Raw genomic sequence first — 23,975 nt, forward strand, 5'->3', positions numbered from 1 at the left:
GCAAAGCAGAGGAGAGACCTCAAGCGAGCCTCAAGATTGTTCAGGCAGAGCAGATGGAGCTGCTGGGGAGAGGGAGATGTGTGCTGTCAGGGTGTGGGCTCCAGCTATGAGAGGCTTTGGAGATGTGTGAGAATAAGACCACTGGCTTTGGGCCTCCCCGGTGGCGCAGCATTTGAGCGCTGGGTTGAGAAGCTACCCGCAGCCTCTGCAGCGCTGGTTCAATCCCTGGCCACCGGGTGAGGGTCCCACATGTTGCGCAGACCTCTCCTGCCGCCCTCTGCTCCCCTCAGCAGTGTGCTTATCAGTCTGCCTGTTCTGCTCTCCGCTCTAGCTCTGGTGAATTCTCTCACCCTCCTGTGCTTCTGACTGTACCCAGTGCTTGCATAAATAAATAAATAAATATTAGAAGAAGAAAAAAAAAAGACCACTGGCTTTAAAAATGAAATTCTTGATTCAAACCTTCCATTTTATAAAAGGAAACCAAGAGCCGTAGAGATGAAATGACTTGTTTATGGTCACACCTATGTAATTATAGAGCTGGGGAAGAAACAGATATCTTAAACCCAATCTAGAGTTTCTGCTCCCTTTACTGCACTTGAACTAGCTCATGGGAGAGAGGAATAGTGAAATCACAGTGCTGGGATCACTCTCAAAAAACTTCGCATTGTTATTGATGAAAGCAGTCTCTTTGAGGAAATAGAAAAGTTTTGTTCCATTTCATATTGTGTTCCTTGCTTGCGCTCCACAGTTGGCAGCCTACTTGAGTTGGTCAAAGCACTAACTGAACCATCTGAAGAGGCTTAATGAGATAATGCCCAATCCATTCCTTTCCATGTCTGTGCTTCCTCTTCTAGAACCCAGAAAGTCAGCTCCCATGTTGTTACCCTATACATTGCATTTGGGAGCACCCACATGACATGGGCGTGAAATGAAGTGACAGTCTTTTCAGTGGCAGAGGCGTAGTCGAATGACTTAGAATGCAGCCCAGATACACGTGTGGTCAAGTGCTATCTGCTGTTGTACTGTCTCTGTTAGGTGCTATATTCTTTTCCTGTGCTAGAAAGGTACACATTGGTAAGGTTATCATTTTCATAATGTCCGCTATTAGCAAGTGGTAGAGCTGCCTTTGGAAGCCAAATTAGTCTGGCCGCCGGTCCCACGGCACATTGCCTCCTGAAGCATACTGCCTCCACGAGAGCCCTCACAGCGTAATGTAGCCAAACATTTAAACATTTATTTCAGAAATAATAAAAATGTATTGTCAAAAAATAGAAGTTCAGATAACTGAAGAATTCAAAGCCCACATACATATAATGTGTGCTTTAGTGTCTGCCTGCCCAGACCTCTCCTCTGTGCATCTCCTCTGCACCCCTCGTCTCTACTTTTCAAAATTGAATCACTTTCAGGGCCTCCCCAGTGGCGCAGCAGTTGAGCGCTGGGTTGTGAAGCTGCCCGCAGCCTCTGCAGCACCGGTTGGTTCCCCGGCCACCTAGCGAGGGTCCCACATGGCGCGCAGACCTCTCCTGCCATGCCTACTGCGCCCCTCAGCAGTGTACTTCGTCAGTCTGCCTGTTCTGTTCTCGGCTCTGGCTCTGGTGAATTCTCTCACCCTCCTGCACTTCTGACTATACTCAGTGCTTGCATAAATTAAAAAAAAAAAAATTGAATCACTTTCCTCCCTTGTTTTTCATCCTTGGTTTAGTCTACACCCTGAGTTTCACCCCATGGGTTCTGCTCTGCCCATGGTGTTGGATAAAACAATCAAACCGTCAGGCAAGTGGGTAGAAAGCATGGTGAGTAGCAGCTGGGAGACGTTGGTGTAGGTTTTGATTCTGCTTCTGCCTTGCTCTGTGCTGAGAGGCACAGGACATCTCCCCCGAGGGCCCAGCTACTTCATGGATAATGGGGGAACTGAATCAGATCTCTGCTGTTCCTTCTGGTTTGGATGCTTTTTGATTCTCCAGTTATGATTCACATTGACTTTGTCAGGCTTATGTGGGTGAGGGGCTGGAGGGGTCTCTGTCCTCTGTTAGAATGATCCGAAGTTTTTCAAGCAGATAGGTGTGGCCCTGCATTTGGCAGTGTGTGGCCTACTCTTAGCCCCAGACATCTTGGGTCAGTGTCATCTTGTCACCTGGATCTTTGAGCAGGGAATGTGAGAAATGCACATCTCAGGCAGATAAATGGTGCACTTGTGTAAGAAAGCCTTGAGGCACATATAACTAAAGGTTGGGTGATGCTGCAGTTTGACAGACTTGATTCCTACCTGGCACCCCCTATGCACTGAAAGGTAGGAGAAGCAGCTCTTAAGGCTGCCTTGCAGTAGGTTACTCAAAAGGTTAACAATTATTACTAAGTCATACAGAACTTTTCATTTTCACCTCTCCCATTTCATAATGATTACAATTATTTTCATTGTGTACCTACTATACTGCTATTTTGTAGGAATTATTTCTAATCCTCAAAGCCACCCTGTAAGGTATAAATGAAGCAGGAAGGTGCTTGGAGTCTACTGCTTGGAGTCTGTTGCTTGCTGGAACAGAAAGTTCCTGCCTGTGTTGCTTGCCCACAGTAGTAGCCATGGCTACCTTGATCCCCTTCCCAAACAATAAAGAAACTCTATGATAGAGGGGGTGACAAGCTCCTGCATACAAACTGTATAAAACCTTACCATTCCTGTAATTCGGGGCAAAACCTTACCATTCCTGCAATTTGGGACTCAGACTTTTTGGGAGCTATCCCACTGAGCCTGCCGGTGTGACAAATAAATCTCTCTCTCCACCTCTCTGAGTGCTGCCTAGTTTCTCAGGGAAATTGCGGTAACATTATTATTCCCATTTTACAGGTGAGGTTTAGTGAGATGCGATTATTTTTACCTCATCCACACAGCAAGTGAGTATATCTCCAGAATTCTAATCTAAGGTCCAGACCTTATTGTTTTATCTTTCTCCTATATCATAAATCTCTGCCTTTATAGAAACATTTCCAACAGCTTAAAAACACTTTCTGGTGTTCTTCATCCTAAAAATAAGGCCCACTTGTGACTCTTCATTCCCACTCAATTACTGCCTAATTCTCTGCTTTGGGGAAGAGTTAGCTACATGCTTCACTTTATTCGTCTTCAGTCTGTCTTCTGCTTCCTTTACTGAGCTAGAGCTTTTCTTACAAGCTCATCTCAAACCTCCACATTGCTCAGGTCAATAGACGCCTCTCCTCTCCTCGTCTCCATGCACCGGTGCCACTGGCCGCAGCCATGCCGGTTGTTTGCCTTTGTTTCTTTGGTGGTCTCTTCACTACCCATCATCTGAAAGAGGTTTCTTTATTATAATTAGTCTTTTTCCTGGTCCCTTATTTAGGTTTTCTAAATTCCTGCTATGAGTGAGACCATCCAGTATTTTTCTTATTCTTTCTGGCTTATTTTGCTGAGCATAATGCCTTCCATTTCCATCCATGTTGCTGCAAATTGCATGAGTTATAATAAAGTAAAAATCAAAATCAACAAGCAACTATAAACCAGAGACACAATATTGGGGGGGGGAAGAAGGGAGTAGGATGAAAACAAGGGGGGGTGGGAACGGTGGGGACTATAACCATTACGAGAATGCATACATTGTGCAAAAATGAAAAATAATGTAAAATATATATAAAATAAAAAATAAATAAAAGGGGTACCTTAACTCGGTCCTAGGTTCTCTTCTGTTTCTCTGCACTTTCTCCCTAAGTGATCTCGACATCTACCATGGCATCAGATGCCCTCTCTGCATAGGTGACCTCCAAATGTGTAGCTTTTCCTCCGATTTCCCTAGTAGAATGTTCAATTAGGTACTAGACATTTCTGAATTAGCATATTCCAAATGGATCTCTTGGATATCCCCCCAAACTTGTTAGTTTGTCCTCTCATTGAATGGTAACACACTGCCTTTTTCTTCCCCAACTATCAGTCCATAAATGACCGTCCACCTGTCATTTATCTCTCTTGCTAAAACCCAGAGCAGTCCACCCCATCCATCTCCACTCTCATTCGTGAGTTAAGCCACCAGCCGGTCTCACTGAGACTGCTGTTCTAGCCTCTTAATTATTTTTTATGCTTCTTTTTCTTCCTTTTTCCAAATTGTCCTCCATGTAGCAGTCAGATCAGGACTTCAAAAATGCAGACCAGACTGCTGTTCTCTTGATTAAAACCATTCTGTGGCCCTTACAAAAGAATCCCAATTCTTTACCAAGATCTGTGAGGTTCTCTGCATGATTGGGCATTGCATTAAACAGCAACTTGGTATCATGCCACTTTCTCCTTATCACCTGTGGATTAGCTGAACTGGTGTCCTTTTAGTTCCTTGGCCATGCCTCACTCTTTCCAGCCTGAGAATCCTTGTGTGGCTTTCTTTCTTCCTGAAACACCCAGGCCTCTGCTTCTGGACAGACTGCTCCAGCTGCTCCTGGAAGTCAGGATTGTTGCCATACCTGGGAAACTGTCTCTCACCACCTGATCTCAGTAGGACTTTGCCTTATCTATTTACCTTTGTCCCTTTTTTAGGTTTCATACGAGCACTATTTCTCTGGTGTACTTGCTGATTGTCTCCAGCCAGAGCGAGAGCTCCAGCAAGACCCAGCACTTGTTACTGTGCCAGTGTAGTCATTGCTCAGCTTGTAAGATGGAAAAGGAAACTTCCAGTGAGGCTGATATGGAAAATCCCATTCTCACTGGAAGATTGTACTCCAACTGTCTGTCTGCTCGCTTCATGCCATTTACATACCGGGTCCCTAAGCAGCTTCAAAAGTAAGCAGGATGCTGCCAGTGGAATCTTGAGTGGCTGACTGACATCAGCGGTTAGTGTGAAGGTTCAAGTCTGGGGTTTGAATAGTGATGCTTTTCTCCTGTGTTTGCCACACTCTCTCGTAGGCAAGGGAAGCACAATGCAGGGTGGTCTTGGCCCTCATCACATGGGACCATTTCTGGAAAGACTGAAATTTGGTTTCTCTTGCCTCATGGGCAGTAGAGTCAGTCTGTTTGGTAAGACAACTTTCTGAATGCCTCTCATACCTGAGTTTCTTGAGCTGAGGTGGAAGCCTCTCAGAGAGGGTTTGCATTGTGTTTAACTCAGCATGGCGGACTGGAAAGGACTTGGATTTTTGTTTTGTCCAGATTACTTTGAAAAAGCAAAACAAACCCCATTAACCTGACCCTGAACCTCAGTTTCTCCATTTAGAAACAAGAGAATTGGACAAGCTGGTTTGTAGTTTTCTCCCACCTTTAATCACCAGGATCTCTTATTTCTATTAAAAAAAATTAGGGATTCTGAACCTGAAGGTAAATTCCCTGGGGTTTCTAAACCCTTCCAGTTAACCTCTGTTAGATGGCCTTCGCCTGACTTTCAGTTTATTGGAAATTGTCCAGGAAAAAAAAAAGTTTTAGAATTTAATGTTTTGAGGCTTTTAATGACTAACGCCCCACCCTACTAGGAATGAAAAAGGTACACTAACCGAGAATAATAAGTGCCCCTCTGAGCTGTGGCACCCCCAAAAAGACTCTGCTCCGTTGGGTTGCTCCAAGATTAAGGAAAGGCAGCCTCGCTTTCTTCATTTGCAAGTGTTACAAAGTCGAGTCAGAAGATTCTAGGCAGATGCATAACTTTAATATAAATCGAGTTTCTCTTTGGATGGTAACAGCTTGCGTTTCTTTGAATTGTGCCTATCATGGACTGACCCTCAAGTCGACTGCAGATCTCACTTATTCCTTAAGTGTCCTTTGGGTTGGTACTTTCTCCTGGTTTTTCCAAGTGAAGAAACTGAGGTGTTTAGAAGTTAAGTAACTTGCTAAATTAAGGCCCACTAAGCAAGTGATTGAGTTGGGATTAGAACCAAGCAGATGAGTAATGAATCTGTCTTTGGGCTTACAATGTAGCTAAAAGCATTTTCAGCATTATTAATGGTAGTGAAAAGATAATAGGGAAATTAATGACACTCCATTCACAAACCAGGTTGTATTCCTTCTCCTTGGTGTTTGCTTTTCATCCTGTCTATACCATTTCTCTCTAGCATGCTTCATTTTAAACATTCTGGAAGTAAAATCAAATCCTGAGTTAATCAGTGAGCATTCACGTTTTTGTACGATCACCTAACCATGCTTTGCAAAAGCATGACCTTATTTTGTAATTTAGAGTCATCCTGACCTGTTGCTTGAAATAATTTAATAATACAGGTTTCCCTTCCCCCAACGAGGCCCACTTTCCCCCATCACTTTAATTATGTGAGCTAGAATCCTGTTTCTCACACATCTCCAGTTCTCAACCTTGTTAAAATTAATCATATAATCCCCCTTTAAAACATAGTATTAAATCACCATAGTAACACAGTATCCGAGCTTTATAGATAAAACATAACAGCCATAAGAAGGTAGCGTTTGGTGTCCCCTTGACGGCTCTATAACTTTTATAGAAACGCGCTCCTTCTCCAGGCTGGTGGAGGGTGGAGGGATAGCATTACTTACACCTGTTTTACTACCACGTTGCTTTTAAATTGCCACCTTGTTTTCGTTCACCTTCCTAGTTAAAAAAGGAGAGTGAAACACTTCCTTCGCTTTCTGAATTGTTTTCTGGAACTCTAACCACTCTCCAAGGGGTGGAGTTGCTTCCTTAAACATGACCAGATAGAGCTCATTGACTGTTTACATTGGGATTTACTGAAAGCCTCTTTCCTCTTAATGTTCTTATGCAGTTGGTTATTAGGGAATTTTAGAAAGGAAGGCTATGCCTATCTGAAAACTTAGTTCATATCCTAACCATAGTTCAATAAAATGTCTACCTTTGGAAAAGGTCCAGTGAGACATTTTTTGCATTTCCACTGACAATTTATAAGGTAAATTATAGGTGAGGGCATCAATTTGAATATTTTATCAGTATGAGTATATTTTATAAAATACAATATAATCTGTGGAGTGCAATATGAGTTAATGAGTTCCTTTACTAATTCAAGGTCAAATTCACAAGTATGTTAGCATGAATTTATAGATTGAATTTTGGAGTGATTAGGTTTTTAAAAAGGAATGCAGAAGCAGCTGATTGCAGCTTCTGCAGTTAACTGGTAAACCACTTTTTAAAAGTAAATTTTAAAATGTTTTGTAACTTTCTGAAAAGAATTTCTAGAACAATCTAGTAAAAGACTTTAATTTTGTGAAATAGATATTGTCTAGTTTAATGTGGCTGTTAGGTGTGGTTTGCTAATATTTGTGTTGAGGCAGGAATATTTAGCTTTTTTTCTTTAGTATCTTCCTTAAAAACCTGTTTCCATTTCTTAGAAAGCACCCTGCCATGTTAAGACATTTAGTATTTCTGACCTGGAAAATACAGCACATGATCCTCATAAATTCAGGAATTGGAAGACACGGGAAGTTAGGGAAGGGGTGACTGGCTTGGCTGCCTCTTGAATTCCAGCCTCCCCACCAGTAGTGCTGTGAAGTGAACTACTCACCTACCTTTCCACTTCCTTTCCTGTAAAATGGGAACAACAACATCTAAGTATCAGTTGGGAGGGTGAGTGTGATGACATCTCTGAGTGTGGCTGGCACTTCAGTCCCCCTGCTGCACAGGGGGGACTGATTTTCTGAACCCGGGAATGACCATTTGGGCATTGCTAACAGCAAGCCAGCTGAATGGCCTTTGGAACAGACAGACCTCTGTTTAACACCAACTTTTTGCCACAGTCCAGCCAGCATCTTAGGCAGTGCCACTATGGGCGATTTCCTCTTCTAGAAAATGAGATTAATAGCATGCACCTTTCAGCATTTGATGGGCTGCTCATCCGGGCTACCTGCCCGACCTCATTAAGGGGGCCGCATGCCGGTCTGAGGAGGTGGTCCCTGGAACAGGCTGCTCGCAGTCTTTGTTTTATTTTATTTTACTAGCTCCTAGTCTGTTCCCTTGAAGTGTGTAAATCCTAAGCTCATTTGTAAAGAGTTCCACTGAGAAAGGAAATGTTACAGGTTCAACGACTTGTCAGTGATTAGATACTTTATCAAGAAACTTACTGCACACTCATTTTTCCCTTTGTTCTGTCCTTGCCACAGCCTCACAGTGAGCCAAGTTGGCCAGAACTTCACTTTCGTGCTCACTGACATTGACAGCAAACAGAGATTCGGATTCTGTCGCTTATCTTCCGGAGCGAAGAGCTGCTTCTGTATCTTAAGGTAAGGGAGAGTGGCTTGGCCCTGGGCGCGCTCTGTGGATCAATGTCAGCTTCTGCGTTGTTCTTCTGCAATTAACTTTTCCAGCTGTTCCTTTTATTTTCCTATCGGGTCCCCACAAGTCACTGCACTCGGGGAGAAGGACTTCCCAGTGTTGGTCTTGCACTTTAGGTTCTGCAGATAATTGTATGTATTTATTTGTCTCTCAGCCCTTGGGTGGGAAAGCCGTCATTACTTCTGTGGCGTCTGTGCACGCTGGAGAGTCGGCCTGGCTTCAGTTGCTCCTGCTGTTATCTGGAGCTGTCAGAAATTAGCCTGTTAGGCTTTCCCTTGGACATTTTGTGTATGTAAGATTATTAATAAAGTATGTGTCTGTAGCTCAGGACGTCTTGCAGACGCTGATTGTAACCTCCTCAAAGTGACGCTCTTGCCCCCTTCGGGTCAGTGAGTGAGTAACTGTTTCCCAGCTTGGCTACCTCTTAGAAGTTGGGGGGAAGCAGAGAATCTGGTAAGAAGGCTTCTTGAGGTCTTCTAAAACCCCCTTTGTGCACCAGAGCCACACTCGCTTAATGCTCTGTTTCCTCCTGCCAGAGGGGCGAGGCATGTTCTGGGGTGGGAGGATGTGTGGAAATCCGATTTTGGAGCTGCTGGCTCTGAGGACTCCTGCTGGGCGCCTCCGGAGGGGGAAGTAAAGGCATCCCCCACACTCTCCTCTCCATCTGCCTTGGTTAAGTAGGTGTCAGAGGGGCCTGCCTCCTGTCTCTCTCTGCTCATGTGGAGCGGCCTAGGGCAGGACAGCAGGGAGGCGCCCCTGACAAAACCCGGGTCCCCAGTCTTAGGCTTGGGCCTGGGGATAAAAGACCAGACCCTCTGTGAATTCCAGAGAGGGTAGTTCTCTGGTATACCAGTCTCTGCGCTTTCTTATTCTCCTCAATGAGAAAAGGACACCCCCCCACCCCGGCCCCGCTCTGGTCTAGGTCCCCCAACACACCCTCTCACACCACAGGGGAAGAGGGCTGACTTTTGAAGTACCTCTGCTCAATAACTGTCAGTTTGGACTGCTACTTTTGTGTTTCTTTACACAAATCTTATTTAATCAGTGAAGTCAGCTCTCTTCTTCATTAAACAAAGGCTCCATAATTTGGGCACTAGAGGACAAATGCTGGAAAGACCTTAGGAAGGAGGTACCCCAGCTGCTCTGGGGATAAGTGTGCACAGCTGTTCTGAAGCAGGCCTCACAGCCAGGCCCGAGGATTCCCTGCCCAGAGTATTGGACTCTGATGTAAATGATTATTTACTTATTGATGTAATAAGATGGGTCTTTTTTTCCCTTTCTTTTTCTTATTTAAGAGTTCTTTATGGCATTTATTTGTACAATTTGTCTCCCAATAGTTTCCTCAACTCTATTTTATTTTTTACTAAACTTTTTAATTTTCTTACATTAGTGTTCATTTTTGTACAGTATTTGATTTCTCCCCATAGGTGTAGTCCCCATAAATCTCCCACCACCACATCACCCATGAACCATCACCATGTCCCTTATGCTCTTCCCTCCCCGTTTTTTTTCTTTTAAGGAAAATTGTTTTGCCCATTTTCTCTATAGTGTTAGCTTCCAGCCTTGTCAGGATACTGCACATGTATATAGTCACATAGAGAAAATGAGGGTTTACAGTGTGTCCTTAAACTTTTGCAGAAAGGTTTTTTTTCCTGAGTATTGTGGGTTATGGTGTTTCTTTTTCAAAGCTGGTGGGTGTGAGTGTGTGGATGGAAGGGCAGACTGAGGGGCAGGGGAACTGGTACTATCACTTTCACTCAGCAAACTGCTGAGTGTGGAAAACTACTTAAAACTTAAAAATTGCCCTCCTCCGATTCCAGTGTTTGACTTTGTGTGTCTGTGTGGAGGGTCACGGAAGTCAAGTTTGCAAGAAACTAATTGAATACCCCTCATGCTATCGTCATTTAGAATGAAAAATAGCAGCAATTGGTGCATTTTGTATCTATCTGTTGTACTCTCTTGGAACTATGGGAAAAATTTTGGTGAGTTCATTCATTCATTGGCATGTCAGCCCTTCCTGGAGTACTATTAGCGGTCCTGCCCTTGAGGCGTTCCCAAGACTAGCTGGGTAGACGCATGACACAATGCAGAGTATGCTATCTGTAACACATAGAGTGACCCCATGCCTGGTGTCTTCTTGCTATTGATTTCTTAGTGCCAGGAGATAGTGCTTGTGGTTAAAAATAAAAAGAACTTTGTGCATTCTGGGACATGCATTCCTGGGTATTTAGCATGAGGGAGAGAGTTCTCTGGTTTATACAGCTGATGCAGATATAAAGGGCATAGTCAGTGGCACTTCCCCTGTGCCTGGGCTGCAAACATTGCTAGACTGAGGCTGGCATACGGATGGAAGGGTCTGCCATTAATCCCTGGTGACCAGTGGGTGTCATGTCCAATGGCAAGTGGAGAGGCCCACCTGCTAACAGAACGCTGGTGTGATTTGGGTTCAGGTTACATTGTTAGCATTGTCCTTTTTTGCTGCTTGGTTTCCTTGCTGCCTCAGTTTGCCCTTTAGTTAACCTGTGTCTTTAGTTAAGCTGTGTCACCCTTCTCAGTGCACCCAGAGCTCCAACTTGAGTCTGCTCACAGCCACCTTGACTTCTGCTTTCCATTTCTTCTCATGAGGGACATAGCACCCTGTGGTGGCCTCTGTGCAGATGTGGCCTCTGCTGTTACAGGACTTAGCTTTTTAGCACTTGCTTCCTGGTCCTTATGAGCCACCACACCTTCCTGCCTTCATCCATTTACCTATCCTCCCAGGTTTGGCATCTGCACCACCTTAGAGTGGCCTTCTTCAGGCAGATCTAACTGTCCCTGCCTCTGGATGCAGCCAGCATGCTTTACATACTTCACATCCACTCATAAACTTGCTTTTCCTGTCTTGTTCTTGTTGAACTAAATGTTTAGGGGTAAAGGTTGTGTCTTATGCAACTTTGTGTCTCCAGGACTTGGTAGAGAGCTTGTGTGCATGGCGTCCAGAGACAGGGAAATGCATTCTGTTAGATGGAAGAACAGGACACTGAGACTCTGAGAGGGCGAGTCTTGTGAGATGCTAATTCAAAGAAAAAGTATGAACTACAGTTATGCTAACAGTTCATCTTGCAAGCTTAATTCTTACTAGTTTTCAGAGGTAAACCTTTGCATTTCACAGTAGAGGTCTAGTGTTGAGGGATAAGCATTGTATATTATAAAATATAAGCTTAGTTTCACAAAGAAAGGTTCTTAGACATCCTTTATACAAAGTTTTTTTCAGTTTACTGCTAGAGACATTGCCTGTTCCAACCTACGAGAATATAAGTTCCGTGAAGACTGGGAATTTTTATGTTTTGTTCATAAATACACCACAAGCTTGTTGAAGAATGTCTGCACATAGTAGCCACTTAGTAATACTTACCTTGTGAAAGAGTGGATGCCTGAGGCTTAAGTCCTGTGTTTATCTGAAAACATGTTTAAAAGGTTGGTTCGGACTCTTGTCACCAGCAAGGCAGTCACACTGCAGCCCAAGTCTGGCCTTGTGTGTCAGGCCAGACGCGTTCCTTCCACCCGTGGTTGACTAGTTCCTACCATTCAAACATTTTACTTCTTCTTGAGATTCATCATAATGTCCTTAACTAGTTTCTGGATAGTAGCAAATACTGTATTAAAAACACCAGCGAGGATAGGAGTAGCTTTGGATATGTTAGTTGTTTGTTCTTCATTATAAACCCAGGAATGTGAGGAAGTATTTTAGGCCACGCCATCTGAGTTTATGTGGCATAAACATTTACCTCTGACATCTTCCAAATAAAAGTGACCTAGAACCAAAATTTTACTACCACTTCCAGTTTACCCAAATGACACATGCCCCATCAGGGTTAAAAATGTAGTGAAATACACTGTTTATAGCCAACTTCAGGTTTGGGATGAACAGGAGCACTAGAGTGCAAAGCTTTAGAACTGTTGTTTGAGGTGGTGGTGGTAGCAGTGGTGGGGGAGTGGTTATGGGAGGTAATATCTTGCAATAATAAATTTCTTTAGTCTTTATAAAGGAAACTTTAAAATATTTAAAATATTTGTATTCCACAAGTTCCCTTTTACGTATAGTGGTCTTATTTATACTCTTGAGAAAACTCGAGTAACTTTGTTTATACCCAAGTAAGGCTAGTCACAACCTATAATACATTTTTATTGAGATATCTGCATTTTATAACTTTTAGCGTTTCTGTTCAATTAGATGTCTTAGGACCTAGCCAGTAGATACCTGGCTGAGCAGTGTAGGCCACTTAGCCTTTGGCCTTTATTTACCCCAAGGGACCTTAAAACAGACAGCCTCCCATTTGAGAACCTTTCTTGTCACACTTACCAAGATCTTAATGAACTGAACTTGCTGAATTTGGTATTATACAATGAAATCAACATGTACTCTTTGTCAGACAATTCACCTAATTCAGAACTGAAAATGCTCCCGGGCATGTTGTTCCAGGTCCCTCTGGCGGTGCCCAGTCCCCACTTCATTGTCACAGCGCTCACTTCTTAGGAGCCATTCAGGCTTTGGGAAGGGACTTTGTAAACAAGTAAATACAAAAATGTGATAAATGCTATCTAAAAAATATGTGTGTGGAAGGTTCCTTGGGGCCACATAGTAGGTAGTGCCCATCAGACTTGGAGAGTCTGTGAAGTCAGTTGCTGGTGGGTACAAGTTAAACTGGATCTTCAGGAATGAAGGGGGCTTGCCTGGAGGAGAAGAGGAGAAAAAATCTCTAGGACAATGAGAACTGGTGTTCACTGTGACCCAGAGAGGAGGAAGGTGTAGCACAATGAGAGAGGGATCAGAATTCTTTCAGAAGAAAGAACTGATGCCATAGAATTTGAAAGCCCTTTTGAGGCATGCTCAGGATTTTGTTTTATCTAATAGAAAACTGGAGGGGGCAGAGGGAAGGTCATCGGATGGTTTCCGGATAGACATTGGAAACACGGAGGTCTGTGGACCAAAAAAGTGAAATCGCAGTTTCTGGTTATTGGGGTTTCTGGTGGTTGTCAGGAGGGGTGCTGCACATCACTGGAAATCGCACATTGATCTCAATTGGATTTTCAAGTCCCAACTTTAGATTTTTTTTTTAAAGCATTAACTTAATGAAATATGTTCCTGGGCCCTCGTGAGGAAGTAGATTGTCCTCCTTTTCATGCAAGTTGGCATATGGGCTTGTGTTTAAACATTAGTTGTGTTAAGTGAGAACCATCTTCCTTCTGGAATACTTGCTGACTTAATGGCAGGAACAACTATTGCATCATTTTTCATCTGTATTTTACTCGTTTCTACTGTAAACACAGAGAAGCTCAGCTTTCACGAGCGAAAGAAACTAGAAGTAATAAAAGAGTCTGCTTTGAAGAACGTGGGCTTTTCTCTAACTGTTCCAGTGTTTTTTAAACAAGACACACAGTTCAGGAGAAATATCAAAGGACTCTCCTTAGGCAGGTGCAGAGGCAGAAGCCCTTTCACATTGTGTGCCTTAGCTGCGTTAGTTTAAAATAAGGGATGGGGGGTACAGAAGGGAGTTGGGAAGGAAAGCTGTGGGGACAGCTCCCAGATTTTTACCTTGAAAGCAGGTGCTGCTGAAATATTCCAGAAACAGATGGAATCTCCTTGTTTTAAGCTATTTATGGTTGTCTCGCCTGAGGGTACCCTGCTATACAAAAATGCACAGCCTGATGTTTGAGGGCAGTTTGGGCATCCATGCTGGCGCCCCTGCAGGAGAAATCTGCCTTTCTTCCCACTGTCTTAAATACCATTTAGGAAACCTGGGTGTTTCATGCTACTTAACCGAAGACTTCCCTCTGTTTTCCCAGTGTTTTCATCTCTCTGAAGCTGTTTGGTTTCTTTTTAATCCTTCCCCTTAAAAATACAGTGGGCACAATGTTGTTTTCTGGATGGTCAGCTGGGAGAAGGCCCAGTTGCTGTGGCAGATGACAGTTTTACCCAGCATGGGGACCCTGGTGCTGCATGGCTTCTGTACCCCGCTCATGGGATTGGGGCTGGGACGGCTGGGTGTACTAGGCCCAAGGCCCTGTCTGGGCTTCTCAGTGTTTTTGCAAGACTTGCATGGAGTGGGGGGACTCATCAGAACATCACTTTGGGGGAGGTTATAACTTTTTCTTTCTTAATTAAAGCGACAACAACAAAACAAGGAAGTGGCGGGAGAATGTTGCATGTTTTATTGCCACACAGATGCCTTTATGCTTAGAAACGAATAATCCTCCGGGGAGCCACAACTCAACAATAGTAACAAGCTGTACAGTTTAAAGAAAATCACCTTTGAAGAGAAGAAAGGGAAATAAATAAAACTGCCCTGGCTGTCCCAGCAGCCTGCTGAGTGAGGTGGGGAAGCTGGCCACTGGAAGACAGGCGTGTCTGCGCGGCAGCAGTGGGCTCTGGGGCTGTCCACCGTCCCGGGAAGCTCCTGTTGCCCCTCGGTCCTCTGCGAGGGAAACCACCCTGCTAAGCCTGCCCTGGGACCACTTGAGCCCACAGATGTGGGTGTTTGAAACTCCAAGATCTTGGCTAAAAGAAGTGTTATATTTTGAGACTGATTGAGTTGGACATTCCTAGAGATGTGGCGTTTTCCTGCTGTTTGGAAAGCAAGGCACTTCCTTGTCTCATGAGCTCAGCACAGGGCAGCCTAGGAATTCCAGGAATGCACTTAGGTTTTGTGTTTTTTTTTTTTTTTTTTTTCCTTCCATACTTCACTCTTCTTTCTAGCAACTGCTGCTGCTGGCTAATACTGTTACAGATACCCATATGTAGTGGGGTAGACTAAGTCAGTATGGTTCATGACAGAAGATTTGGAAGGGGTGGGAGCAATTAGTATTTATTTTAACTGGCAGGTGGTTGACATAATTCATTTATTCTTCCAGCAACTTTCTGAGATTATCTCTGTTGTCGAGAAAAAGTGATGGAGACGGAAAGGAATGCAGTCACTTGCCAAGGTCTCAAGCAAGGGAGCAAGGGAGAACCTTTGGTCTGGAACCCAAAGTCCACCCCAAAGCTCATACTCTCAACTTACAGCAGCCTCATTTCCAGTAACTTTCTTGTGGCTCTAATTCAGAACTTCAAATTTTATTTTCTTGCCACCAAAGCAGCCTTTACAAAACTTTGATCATCTCTGCATGTATATTTAATTAGAGGTGACTGTAAAGAGCTCTTAGAAATAAGGTTACTGCAGCCCACCTTCATTTCATACAAGGTGCAAATGATCGCTGAGGAACAGAGACTTTTGTCCCAAGTTCTTTCACTGACTAATAGCAGTCTTTTCACCCCAATCATGACTTTGTCTGGGATGTGACATGGACTATTCCAACTCAGGATAATAAGCCCAAAGACACCTGGGACTAAGGTCTCCCAAAACTCAGTATCCCCCTCTTCGCATCAAGGAATCGCCTTGCCTTTGGACCAGCACCACTGCAATCTTGGTGAACAATCCAACATATGATTATAAAGAAAATGATCAGTTCTGTTTAAATCTGATGCAGGCTGTGTTTGCATGGAAACCAGTAAAATCGATCCTGCTTTCTCAAAGAGTCTTAAGAATTTCCCACGAGGGACTCTTTTTGAAACATGGAAAAACATTCTACAGGAGTGACTAGTCAGTGCTTTCTGGTGGAGTTTGAGTGTCGCCAGTTTTCCTGGGACCTCCCTGCAAGCCAGCCGCTTTCCTACGACAGCGGCAACAAGCGAAGGCACTGATGTAATCCTTCATGCACTGAGCCTTATTTTCCTCTTTACTAGGCAGGCGGTGGAAATGGACATAGCTCAGTATGCTTCACACTTAAATTGCCCCTCGGATCAGAGCTGCACTCTTAGGAGCAAGATAGATCTGTGTGTACACAGGGGAGTCTGAAGAGACGTTGGCTGGGCCCTCCGGCCATCAGTTTAGGAAGCAGGAGGAAGCCTGGCTCTCCTCCCTCTAGGAACATGGAGGTAGCAGTAACCCTCTTCACACCAGCATCTGAAGCTGGAAGATGCCACTATTCTATCAATTATGAGCCACTACTTTTTAAGATGTTATTTTTGGAGATTGTGAAGATATATTTTCTTGTTAGAGGAACGTAGAAACTGAAGAAAAATAAGAAATCTGTCATCCTACCACTCTGACGACAACTAGGGGTGTTTCCTTCCTTGAATTGGGATGGTGCTGTAGTCAAGCTTTGCAGCTGGCTTTTTCACTTATGTTTTGTAAGCATCTTTACATCTCATTAAATGTTCCTGCCTGGAAATGTTGTCGGCTGTATTACTTATTTGTGTGAGATTGGTTTATAAGGGAAGAAGCCCTGAGTAACCTGAAAAAAAATTTCTTATTAAAATATGTTCTTTTTTAAAAATGCGTTTGTTGTAGTGAATCGGTCATTCAACTAAATATTTTGGTATTTTTGTTAACAAATTCTCGATTGCTTTTTAGCTTAACCTGTGAGCTATTACCTGATTCTTGACAGTGAAGAATAAGTTATTAAATCTAAAAACAATAAACACAAAAGTGGAAATCATATTAAAAGTCTTAGTTAAATCAAGTAAGACATGATATATTTTGTTTACTTTCCTTATTTTACTTTGTATATTTACATATTCAAAGTAAGTAATCCTTTTTATCAGCGTCAGTTTTATTGTAATTTGTGAAGAATAATGTAGCCTAAAGTGACTACTTTTAAAGTTAGATAGCAATGCAAATTGTGATTTTTGAATCTGTTACATTCTGAATGAAAGCAAATTACACATATCTTGAAACTTAGAAATGGAGAACATTTTAAATGTTGTAAATAAAATTAAATCCATATAGTCATATGCAGTAGGGATTGAATAGGTTTTTATTTCTTATTCATGGGATTCCCACTAATCTTCAGTAAACCAGGGGCAATTGTTGTCCTTTAACTTGATGCACAAGTTTAGACTGCCACTATAGAAAATTTTAATCCCTTATCTATAATACAAAGCAATATTTATTATGAAATTAATTCTGAGAGGCATCATTTATGGTGTCTAATCCATTCTATTCAGATGCCTTTGAAGTAAAGAGGGTGGAGCTTTGTTGTAGGGTTAATTGTCCCATTGTTCATTTATTCAGTCTGGTATTTTAACTAGCTCTTTATATGTATTAATGAGCTCAAAATGCAGCAAAAAAATATAAATAAAATAAAACGCTTGGCTCTAAAACTGGACATTAAAAAAATGATGTAAAAGTGTGGTGGAAAAAGAAGTTGGGTAAAATTTCATGTCCTGTAGTTTTTTGCCTGCGCTCTTGAAATGACTGGTTTCTTTTTCTGTCTTTTTTTTTTTTTTTTTTTTAATAATTCTAGTCCCATTGGAAAACAGGGAGTCTGGGGGTTGGGGGGTTGGGGAGGGAGGGTTAAAAACAAAAACCAAAAGCCACTGCAAACAAAAGCTCCTCCACGCCAGAACTCAAAAGAAGGTACATTTGCCAGTGTCCAGTTTTCTACTGAGCTGAGATTTTTACTGTTACCTCTATAAAAACAAAAATTATATTATAAAATTGGATGCCAATTTTAGAGAAGTTTTAGTTTGTGCTTTTTCTTATTATATGGAAATACTAAATGTTGATTATACTTGAGGAAAGCTAGTCATTGTTTCCTACCCACTGGAAACAATACTTGTTTTTATATATATTTTTTAACTCTTTATTCAAATTCCCCAGAGATTACAATTCTAAGTCTTTTTATTTTAGAGATTGTTTAACTTTTATGTAGTGGGATTCCTTGAATTTTTCCTTTCCTCAGTTTCAGTTCTTATGTTGCAACAGAAGGAGTATTGATGCTACATTTCATTTTTTTAAATCTTAAAATTTATAGGAGGGGGAGGGAAGGAAAAATTCCTAATAAAAAAAGTTTTCACTTATCCATCATTCATGTTTCTCTCAGTTATTCAATGTAAGTTGAGGCTAATACTAATTTAGAGTATTGTAAAGATTTTAAATAAAACAGTGAACACTTGTTATAGTTCTTTGTGTATCACATCTCACTGGGTAGATGTTCAGTTACAACCCTGTGCCGCCTTTTGTAAAATTGTGAAATACAACCTGCAAAACGAGAAGTATGTTGAGTTTAACTCTCTGTGTGTATATATGCACAGGGTGTATATATATGTACACACATGAATACACACAAACATAGCAAATATGTAACCTTCAGCATCTAAGAATAATTTGGAATTAAATTTAGAATTTTTTACTGTCTTATTTCTTTGGCTTAACTTTTGAGAGTCATCCATGTCATTGCATAAATTGTGGTGTGTTTTCTTGGCTAGATAATGTTCCAGTTGATGTGATCCTACTGCCATTTGTTCATGCATTCAGCTCTAGGCGGCTATTAGGGCTGTTTCCAGTTCGTGGCTTTTTTCAACATTCTTGAACGGGTGACCTGATGCACACAGGACCCAGGTTCTGCAGTGCCTCAGAGTTGAATAACCGTGTTACAGAATATGGATTTGGATATCTTCAACTTTATTAGAAAAAGCCAAATTGTTTTCCAAAGTGACTGTGCCATTTATGATTCTGCCAGCTGGGTATGAGTGTTCCTGTGGTCCCACACTGTGGCCACTTCTTGCTTTTTAAAGAAGGCATGCACTTTTCCTTTCTCAAAGTCTATGAGATCTGGATACTGCTCTTCTTTACTTCCCTCAAAGATGAATCTGGCTGTGTTATCTGGAAAGGCATTGCTAAAGAAAGAGGTGGCTCCTAGGGTTGTGAGAGGGAAGTTGATTTTACCTGAAAGGAAACATGAGCTCCAAGGTGGGCCAGTGCACAGAGCTTGGTCTGGTGTCAGAGCAGGGCTCCAGTTTGAGTCCTGCTTACATGGGCGTGTGCCTTGGCTGTGCCCTTTATTCTTCCTGAGCTTTAATTTCTTCATATCTACTTTTTTGGTGTGGCTTAGTGATATGTAGGTGAAGAATCTTGGTAGGATAGCTGTTGGCACCTTACACCATCACACCATGTAGAAGTTACTGATCAAAGGGCAGAGTGGTTGTAATATACACATGTGGGTGCCATAGATGAGGTCTGTGTGGGCATGCATATAACTGGGACTATGGGAGCCTGGCCACATCAAATTGAAGACAGCGCTTGGGGGCCACGAGTTGGGTGCTCATACACTGTTGGTCTGGGTACAAAATGTTCCTGGAACAGTTGACAATATTGATTGAATTGATTGGCAATATATATTTAAAACTTTTAAATATTCCCACTTTGGGAATTCATTCTAAGGAAAACTCAGAAATATGTTCAGGTACATGTATGAGGATGTTTGTTATAGCGTAAAAAATGAAAACTTAGAAGAAATTTGTATTTGAATAGCCAAAATAATTAGAAACCATATAGCCATGAAAATTCTGTTGTTGGTGATTATTTAATGGCATGGAAAACATCTAGGACATTTTTTGCAAAAAAAAAAAAAGTGAGAGATGAATTTTTGAATGTGACCTATCTATTTTGCAAGAAATTCATAGCAAAAATGACTGGGTGATTGGATACCAAAATATTATCAAGGAGAAGTTAGGTAATGGGGTGGCGAGTGTTTTTAATTTTCTTCTTTGTATGTTTTTAATGCAGTAGTTCTTCTGGCAACTTTATCCTGTCAAGCTCAATCAAATATTCATTATACCATAGTTTACATAATTTTTTATTTGGAAAAATTCTACCTTCACGGAGCACAAGACTCCAAATATAAAATGCCACGAATGGTGGTGCTGTAACCAGCAAAATGTTGACTGACACTCTGTGTTGGTCTCCCCTCTCCTAAGCTGGTGAGGGGAGACAGCTCTGCCTGGGGATCTGTGTTCAGATTTTGGTTCTACTGCTTAGTAACTTGTATAAGCAGGTCTCCTCACCTCAGCTTCTTCCTCCATAAAACACAAAGTGCTCCCCTGATAGCTGTGAGGATTAAGTGAGATGGTTGATGCCCCATGCAAAATAATGATTCCCATGTTGCCCCGCAAGAGTTAAAAATGCCACCAATTGGGCCTCCCCGGTGGCGCAGCGGTTGAGCGCTGGGTTGCGAAGCTGCCCGCAGCCTCTGCAGCGCCGGTTCGATCCCCGGCTGCTCCCTGGCCACCGGCGGAGGGTCCCACATGGCGCGCAGACCTCTCCTGCCGCCCGCTGCTCCCCTCAGCAGTGTACTTCGGTCCTTCTGCCTGCTCTGCTCCCCACTCTGGCTCTGGTGAACTCTCTCACCCTCCCGCGCTTCTGACTGTACCCAGTGCTTGTATAAATAAATAAATAAATATTTAAAAAAAAAAAAAGAAATAAGGTATTAAAAAAAAATAAAATTTATAAAAAAAAAAAAAAAAAAAAATGCCACCAATTATAAAATGCGTCATTGATGTAAAAACAGCTTTTGGGGGAGGAGAGGGGAACACACTACTAAATTTTCTGATTGATTCTGAAAAGCATCCTGATTTCAGAAACATTAGAAGTGAGAAAACCTTCATCCTATTTGAGAAAGGATTGTATTCATTTCACAGTGGGGTATTTAGCATCTGTCCTATAGATTATCAGCGTTCTGCATACATGTAGGTGACCTTTTAATTTTCTCGGAAATTTCTGTCTTATTTGTGTAAAAGGACCAGGAACCTATTCCCAGTTTGTGCCTCAAACCTGCTTTTTATGGCCTCAGGATCTCTGTCATAACCCGTTTTTATGCTTTCACAAACTGAGCCCCTGGGGAGCTGTCTGCACTGTTCAGTGTGATCCAGCTGAATTCCTTCCCTTCCCCACTCGAGCCCTTTGATTTGCCAGGTTTTTGTTCCTCTACCCTAAGGATGGACTGAGATTGCTGAGCACGGCCTCTCTTGTGGTGCAAAGTGAGAATTGTTTTTAATTGAGCAGAAACATGTGGAAGGATCAGGAATATCTCAAGGGATTACAGAAAAATTCCAAATTTGTACTACTTACAGCTTGTGTTTAGAACAGGGTCTGCTGGGAATAAATGTTAGTTAGTGTGGCCTGTGACCTTAAAAACTGTTGACATGGACTTCAGCCAGAAACTAGCCACAGACCTCCTTTGTTAAACTCATTCATAGCTCCTTGAAAACTCTAGTCAGTGAAAGTTGCCAGCTCCAATCTAAGCATAGCCCCCCCTTTTTTTCCCATGCTTTGGAAACAGAGGACGCCCCTTAACCAGCAAGCCTTCTTTAATAGGACTACACAGCCTTAAACGCAATTGGAATTGACAACTTCCTGGCTTGGGTTTGCCAACTGGCAGAGCTGTGAGGCCGAGGGGACAAACAGCTTTGGGGCGCTGCGCACTTGTGTTTGTGTATGTGTAGAGGGGACTGAACTCCAGAGCACTGTGATGCCCTTCACTCCAAAGCCACCCTCTGTCCCGAATTGGACACATCTTCCGAGTGTTCTGGCTGGGATAGACAATTCAGAATGATCTCTCAATATAGGGGAAAAAGAAAATAACTGCTCTTTCTTTTTTGAGGTGACGATCCTGGCCTTTTCCATTTCTCCTCGAAACCCTTCATTTAATTTTCTTTTCATTGGTGTGGGGTTGCTCAAATATAGCAAGAAAACTTGCAAATCGGGTTGGGGAACTGGTGGTTCCAGAGATGGCACTAAACATCCACCCCCTCTGGAGTCTTACCAAATTATAGTTTCTGATTAAGCTGAAGGAGCAGCCAGGATCTCTGTTAATGTTACTTATTGAGAAAACTGAGGCACGGGGAGGTTAAGCAGTGTTTTCTCCCTACTCTCTATAAAAAGGAATCCTAAGAAAAGGTCTTTAGCCATTTGCTGCCTCTGCAAACCAGCAGAGTAATTGAGAGCAGAAATTAATATTTTCCCCAATTCTTGTCTTTAATCCAAATACTACATTATCTGAACATAAAGACAGGGAGGCTGATAGGATGTTTTGAAAAATGAATCATGTAACCAGACTAAAAAGAGGAAGCAGAGATGCAGAATCATATCAGTTCATATCTCTTTCTGCTTAACCATTTCTTAAATTTTGGTTGTTGGAATATAATATTTATTTCCAGTTATGCTGTTGAAATTGTTATTTTTAACATAAATACTCTAGCAGACTTATCACTTCTAAAAGCTGCGGAGGTTTGGCATGATTTCAAGCAGGCATGTGTGAGGAGAAAAAAAGGAATGTCACATTGGCCTAGGAATCAGTGGCACGCTGGCCTAGGAATATGGAAACTTTGAAAAGAAAACTTGTATCACTTCCTAGAGAGTTAACAAGAATTCAGACAAGATTAAGAGAGAACACATATGAATAGTTGGTGTGCCATATAAGTATTTGATGAAGGAAAAAAATTGTTGAAATGACTTATCAGTCCCAATATTTGCCTGTATATACACATACATGCTCTCTCTCTCTTTCTCTCTCTCTCTCTCTCTCTCTCTCTCTCTCTCTCTCCAGCACTCTCACCTTAAATCATTTATTCCTCCTACAGAGGTAGATGATGCCCTCATGTTTCATTACGTAAAGTTCTAAAGCAAAGCTGTTATATATAGAAAGAACTGTTTAAATTCAAACTTATTAACCACGTGACAAATTGAATCACTTATCTGATCCTCATTTCCCACATCCATAACATAAAGATAATGAAAAGCACTTTGTAAAGTTAACATATCAGTCAAAATAATATAAGCCACTTAAAGGAAATTCTTATTTCCATCATATGTTTATCTCCTATTTTCTATCAAAGGGAATCATATGAAAAGGTCTCAAATAATGCACAGCCTCTGTGATTTGTCCCTGCTCATCCAGGGAATGTAGTCACTCTGTAGACCAGCTAAGAGTGACTGAAAGTGTCTCAGTTTCCAAATAGAAAAACTTGCAGTAACCTACGGAAGTTGTTTTCTGTACCTCTGCCCTATGCTAAGAGTAATTTATATTGTTAGAAAATATATTTAAGTAGTTAACAAGTGATGAAGAAAGCCAGATTCTGTTGTTTTTTTGTTTTGTTTTGTTTTGACAACTAAGAAGATAGTCATCCCAGAATATTAAGCAGTGGAGAGCATTATGCAGGATTCTTTGAACCCATATTCACAGTCCCTTCCATGCAGATTTGGCTATGAGCACTCATTCTTCAACACACGGTGAAGGCGATTTTATAAGGATTAATTCCAAAATTCTCCCCCATTTCAGCTGAAGTATCCACTGTTTTTCCTAGCCTCTGTGTTAGTATGTGAGTTTCACCCTTGGTGTTTTGTGTGAAGAGCAAATTATATGCGCCCTCTCTGTCTCCAGCATAGCAGGGGATTGAGAATGTACCTGGACCAATTGGTGGAGGGTGAAGGGCTCGGGTTCATCAGAGGAGGGAACATTATTTGTCAGACTTTATTTTACTGGAATATTTTCCCCTTTGAGTTCACAGATGAGAGTATGTCATCTTTTTTTTTTTTTTCTTAAAGATTTCCCTCTAATGCTACCTCATTTTCTAAACTTTCATTAATAGCTCTTTGCAGCTCAAGCAAATATTTTAGATCTTTCTTGTACTCTCCTCCAGCTGGGAGTGTCTTTCACACATCAAAGGCAGATATGAGCCTCTCATTAAAAGATAGTATGAGTTCATCATCTCAGAAGAGTGGGACCTGAAAACCTGAGATAACTTTCAGCTACAAGACGTATCTAAGCTGGACTGAGATTTTTCCAGGGCTTCCCACATTTCTTTTCTCAATGTGTCACTCCCAGCTTGGCTTTCTCCTTTAGTTTCATTACATCTGAAGATTAGCCTTATTCAGAATAGAA

General features: G+C 42.0%; 1 protein-coding gene across 6 annotated transcripts in view; it reads left to right on the forward strand.

Moving 5' to 3' along the window:
* DENND1A (DENN domain containing 1A) overlaps positions 1–23,975 on the forward strand; it is a 445,274-nt gene that overhangs the window by 142,735 nt on the left and 278,564 nt on the right. For 3 of the 6 annotated variants that reach the window (XM_054689762.1, XM_054689764.1, XM_054689767.1), the window contains exons 4-5: positions 2,846–2,892; positions 8,063–8,182. In XM_054689762.1, coding sequence (XP_054545737.1) covers positions 2,846–2,892; positions 8,063–8,182 — 167 coding nt within the window. The remainder of the gene's footprint in view (positions 1–2,845; positions 2,893–8,062; positions 8,183–23,975) is intronic. The other 3 variants (XM_054689761.1, XM_054689763.1, XM_054689766.1) reach the window with 1 other exon arrangement.

This window comes from Talpa occidentalis, unplaced genomic scaffold (genome assembly GCF_014898055.3).
Source record: "Talpa occidentalis isolate TD23 unplaced genomic scaffold, MPIMG_talOcc4v2.1 talOcc4.7, whole genome shotgun sequence".
Taxonomy (NCBI): domain Eukaryota; kingdom Metazoa; phylum Chordata; class Mammalia; order Eulipotyphla; family Talpidae; genus Talpa; species Talpa occidentalis.